Consider the following 5,194-nt stretch of genomic DNA (forward strand, 5'->3'; position numbering starts at 1 on the left):
TTTATTAATTCATCTTAAATTGATGTTTAAGGTTAAATACTATTAAGGCTACTACTGCAAAAAAATGCTAAGTGTTATTGGGCATTTACTTTTTAATAAAATGTCTTGTAGCCCAACACATCCGCACGTTGGTTTAATTTTTTTATTTCCCTTAACTTTCCACTTTTCAATTATGGGACTTTTTTAAACCACAGCATACTCTGAAAAAAATAAAAATAAATGAGTAGGCCTTAAACGTGACCCTTTTTCAAGAGAAAGCCTCTGACAATAACTTTTTATCATTTTGTCTTTATTTCACCTTTTCTTTCCATCTAATAAACTTTATAAGCGTATGTAGTATAAGTGTATTTGTACCAAAAAAGAGAAAACAACCAATCTGACAAATAAACAGTCCATTTACTGTCACGGTCCCAGGCTTGTATGGTTTTTGTTTGGCCTATAGGTCAGAAATTGTCCATATTAAATAATACATCTTTTTCTTAGATAAAATGGCCCCTTGGCGTTTTCTGGAGCAAAAATGCGTCTTGTGAAAGTCCAGCGCAGTTCCTCACACCATTTGTTTGATACTTTGTATCGCGGTGTCTTTTAATAGTTTTACCGAGGATGCGGTGTGCCCGATATTGAGTTTGATATCGGGTTTAGTGCCGGTTGTCCCCCAGGTCCAAGGCCATGAATGAGCACTCTAGGGACGAGCGGTCTCTGGAGAGATGGATGCGGTGTAGACGGAGTCCGGTACATACTGCTGTACATGGCAGCGGCGGCGGCGGCCGCTGTCGTGCTGTCCACGGTTCCTAACAAGCTCGGGTGATAGAAATACGGGGACGGGAACATTCTCTGCAAGGCCGAATAATTTCCTGCTTCAGCCAGCAGTTCTAATCCGACTGCCGTCTGTCTTTTCCATTTCGTCCTGCAATGAGATCAAATACAAGAAATAAATTATTAAATTCTCCACGTGGGGTCTTGTTACCAGATTGTTCTGGATGTGCACGGTGGCTTCTGCCATACAATTTACACACATTTTAATATATATAAGCTATATAAGTTAAACAATAAAGATTCGTGTAAAAAAAAGATGTAGGAGGACTTGTAAATGCTAAATGTCCACACATTTTCGCACTCAGTTTATTGTGTTTACTGATATGGCTAAACTAATGAATGGATTTTTTTCAGCAGTAGCATGCATACAATTTCAGGTTTTTAGGTTGTAATTAACACATTCAAGTTTAAAAGTAACAAAAACGAAAAACGCAATGCAAGACCAAATTAAAATGACTGTTTTCAGAAAATCTAAATTTTATAGATACAAATATAGAAGAGACTTGGGGCTAACCCTAGATGTGTGCATGTAAAATATCTTATTTTACACAGAATTGTTATATATAAATACAGGTCTACTTTTTCTGCTCCCAACTTTAAAAAACATTGTCCAATCATTTATATATATATATATATTGTTGTTGCACTTCCACATTAATAAATTATTGTTATTATAAATTGTTATTTGAAATCTTACCGTCGATTTTGGTACCAGGTCTTGACTTGTGTGTCTGTGAGGTTTAGGGCTGCTGCCAGGTCCATTCGGTCCTGAACACTGAGGTATTTCTGTCTCTCGAAACTGCGCTCCAACTGGTTGAGCTGATGGTCGGAGAAGGCCGTCCGCGCTTTGCGAGGTTTCTTGGAGCGGATGGGCGGACTATCTCTGGAACTAGATATTTCCCGATCTCCCTCTTCTTTTGTTCCTAAAAAAGTTAATGCAAAGTTATTTCAGATGTATTTAACCATTTCCTAATTATATAATACGTGTAAATAAATGTAGGCTATTACTTAAAAATGTTATATTATCACTTAACGTTTCATAAAGTTAAAAAATATTATATTCAATTTATTTACTAATTATTGTTTAAAAAGTTTCATTAATAATTTCATTGTAGGCCTAAATTATGCTCGAATGTGTATAAACCATTTTTTAAGTTTATCTTCAGCACACAAGAATCGTTTAAACGTCTAACAGCAGGTAGACCAATAAACGTTTCAGTCTGTTTTCCTAAAACAAGGAATTACCTATAAAAAATATTACGACAAAACTAACTGAATCGATATGTCAATCTGTCTCATGTGTAGCAGTTTTTACTGGGCTCCGAAATCCCCCCTCAAGGAAGAACAATAATCTCTCTAATTGACCCACTGGGGAGGGTCCCACACCAGGCAAAATTCACCAGCCTTTACATCTGTTGTGCTAATATCAGAGAATAACCTCAGTGACAAGTTAACAATATTATTTTCACCAATTGTTCTAATTTGTTCTTAACGTTTTTTCTTAACGAAAAACAAAATATTTAATAAAAATAAAGTATTATGATATGTGTTACTATTACATGCATGTATTACATTCCATCGATGGATTTATAATATGTATTAGTATAATACAGTTAAGAAGTAAGTTTAATACTTCAAAGTGGTTGGTTGATTTACTTAATGTATGCTTGACAGCATTCATTAACTGTGCTGAGCATTTTCTTATTTAAATTGGTCGGATTTGTAAATAAACTAAATTTATATCATTTAAAAACATTTTTAAACACTGATTATTGTTGTTTCTAAATAATTTTCTAAAACCATAATGATAAAGCATAATTTTATAATGTACATTGCAATGTTTATTATGTGGTGTAATTACAGAGGCCACGGCCTAATACAAAAAACATATTTATTATGCACTTTATGGTCCTTATTATTACATATCAATATTATCATTAAAATTAATTTAATTAACAATAAGCAACGCGAACACTGCGGCTGTGTAACCCGATTTATTAATCAATATTATTATTATTTTGTGCACGTAAAAACAAAGCCTTACCGTTGCATTTCAAATCACTCTGAATGTCATCTCTTTTGTCAAGTTTGCTTCTGTTTTCGTCTTGTTCTAGTTTGGGTCTGATGCCGTCCGGGGCGCTCTCTGTTTTGGGGCTGTGATGTGGAGATGGTACGCTGGTGCTGTAAGGAGCGCACGCTGCCAGCGGTTTGCTGTCGCCCAAAATGTCTTTGATTAGAAAGGAGGAGGTTGCAGTCCTGGGTGCACAGCCTGGCTGCCCGAGCGGATGAGGCTGTGGAGAAAGCTGCAAACTCTGAGCCTGACTGTGATGATGGTGGTGATGGTGAAGGGTGTCTTGGACCAGATGCGGTTCTTGATGCTCCATCGTGACTGAGATCGGGGATGATGGGGCTGTTCCCACAGTGTCTATCTCCGAACATGGTGATGGTGTCGCCTGGCTCCTGAAATCCGCTGTTCTGTTGTTGTCACTAAGACGAAAATCCCCGTTCATTAGTACAGAGCTGCCAGAATTGGTTGTGGACAAAATAGTGTCTATTCCGAAACTAGACCCACTGGATCCTTCCATAGTATAAGAAAAAAACAGAGTAGTTAAGTCGTCTTCATAACTTTTCTGTATATTTTTTGTAAAAAGGGTTCTTTAACGAAATCAATTACGCGCCAATTTACTGAACATAAAAGTTAACGCATTAAAAAATCCCGAAAAAGTACAAAATAAACATTCCTAAATACAAAATCCTTGCATTAAAGGAAAGAGAAATACAGCCTGCGCTCCAAGATGTTGTAACATTCAAGGTGAAACGGGGAAAGCAAGTGGATCTGTGTAGTCCACGTCCTTTTGTTATGGTTATTGAACTTTCTTTCAAAGTTGAGGTGTGGAGAGATTCGGATGCTCTAACTCCTCGACATCACGCTCCCTTTTGCCACTAATCGTTGTAGTGTTGCTCTACAATGACTTCCTACATTGACGTCATATTTTCTCCTTTATTATAACACACTCCTCGTGTTCCCTTCTCTCCTCTCATTGGTTACATGGTACTGCGTCGGTCCAATCAGCGATTTTTACTTCATCATTACACTTTAGAGCCACTCATTGATTTCTCTATGTTCTTTTGAAACCTTCCCTCCGCCGCTGTCTCAGACGGCATCTTCATTAGACATAAATACGTATTTTAAAACATCCAAGTTAACATTTCACAAGGTCTATTCTATACAAATTACGTGTTACTATAATAATTACAACTACAAAAACGGTCTTTTTTACTTTAACTAAATACAGCCAATGCAAAAAGAAGTAAATCCGAAAATAATTGTTGAACCCATGTATCATAGGTTGTAGCATAGGTTTTCAGTTTTTAAAAATGTCTAAGAAACGCAATATAAAAATGCCTATAGGCAAAACAAAAATGCATGGCGAGCATGGAGACAGTAAAACTCGCTGGAAAAATAAGCCCGTTTTGAGCTGATAGTCATTGTGTGTGTCAGGGCCTTTGAGTGAAAGCACTGATTCTAAATAGCTCAAGGGAATGAAACGATGGCGAATATTGTACATGACACATGCCCGACTCTTGCCTATTTTTTATAAACCCTGAGTCTACTCGTTGCAAGCGTTATACCTAAGCTTTATTCCGTTTTTTTTATTTACAACCGAGAATATTATTTTTAGTTTAGGGAGTGAAAATAACGAAATTCCTACGACTGACACTACAGCGAAATATCTGTGATAGGCTAATAGTACAGCCTAATAATAATACTAATAATAACAATAAAACGAAAAATGACCCTTTGGCGTCCACTTTGTCGAATCTTACCATGATGACATATTTTATTTTCATGTCAGACTCTAAATTCTTATTTTAGAAATGTAACTATAAATGTACGCAGCTGTGTGCAGATACAATAATGCGAAGTATCTGGGTGTGTATGGCTTACCCCCTCTGATCCCCATCAGACGGACTCACAGCTAGTAATATCGGACTGCTCTCTTCGTCTTCTAACGTAGTCTTGTTGCGGTCGTATTTTCCACTGAAGCACTCCACTGAGATTTCAAACCTGTTTGCTACCACATCCCGTAACGGACGAAACCGAGCTCTTTTAGTCTGTTTTACTGAATATTACCGACGTGGGAGTCGACATAGGTTCGTTCTTAATTCCTAAACATGCCTATATCAGGGAAGAGTTTTATATACATTTTATTTTTTATATTATTAAATATAATTATAAATACAATTATGTTAATTCAACGTTTTAAATTATATTACAATCAAAATAAAAGACGGCAAGTTATGTGTTTTGTTTTAAAAGTTAATAGAGAATACCAATTGTTTCTACTAAAATTTTGCAAAGTGTGTGATCTTCCTC

General features: G+C 36.3%; 1 protein-coding gene across 1 annotated transcript; it reads right to left on the reverse strand.

The window, feature by feature from the left end:
• Nucleotides 1–352: 352 nt before the first annotated feature.
• On the reverse strand, nucleotides 353–3,760 carry barhl2 (BarH-like homeobox 2). Its single transcript, XM_056750917.1, has 3 exons — nucleotides 2,861–3,760; nucleotides 1,514–1,739; nucleotides 353–907 (listed from the first exon to the last, which is right to left on the reverse strand). Exons 1-3 carry the CDS (start codon nucleotides 3,399–3,401, stop codon nucleotides 595–597), a joined length of 1,080 nt encoding a protein of 359 aa, XP_056606895.1. The 5' UTR covers nucleotides 3,402–3,760; the 3' UTR covers nucleotides 353–594.
• Nucleotides 3,761–5,194: the final 1,434 nt, after the last annotated feature.

Source organism: Triplophysa dalaica, chromosome 6 (genome assembly GCF_015846415.1).
Source record: "Triplophysa dalaica isolate WHDGS20190420 chromosome 6, ASM1584641v1, whole genome shotgun sequence".
NCBI classification, from domain to species: domain Eukaryota; kingdom Metazoa; phylum Chordata; class Actinopteri; order Cypriniformes; family Nemacheilidae; genus Triplophysa; species Triplophysa dalaica.

Coding starts and splice junctions, on each gene's coding strand:
- barhl2 (XM_056750917.1), bottom strand. CDS start 3,401: ATGGAAGGATCCAGTGGGTCTAGTTTCGGAATAGACACTATTTTGTCC. Junction 1,740..2,860: donor GAGTGATTTGAAATGCAACG/GTAAGGCTTTGT, acceptor TAACTTTTTTAG/GAACAAAAGAAGAGGGAGAT. Junction 908..1,513: donor ACCTGGTACCAAAATCGACG/GTAAGATTTCAA, acceptor ATCTCATTGCAG/GACGAAATGGAAAAGACAGA.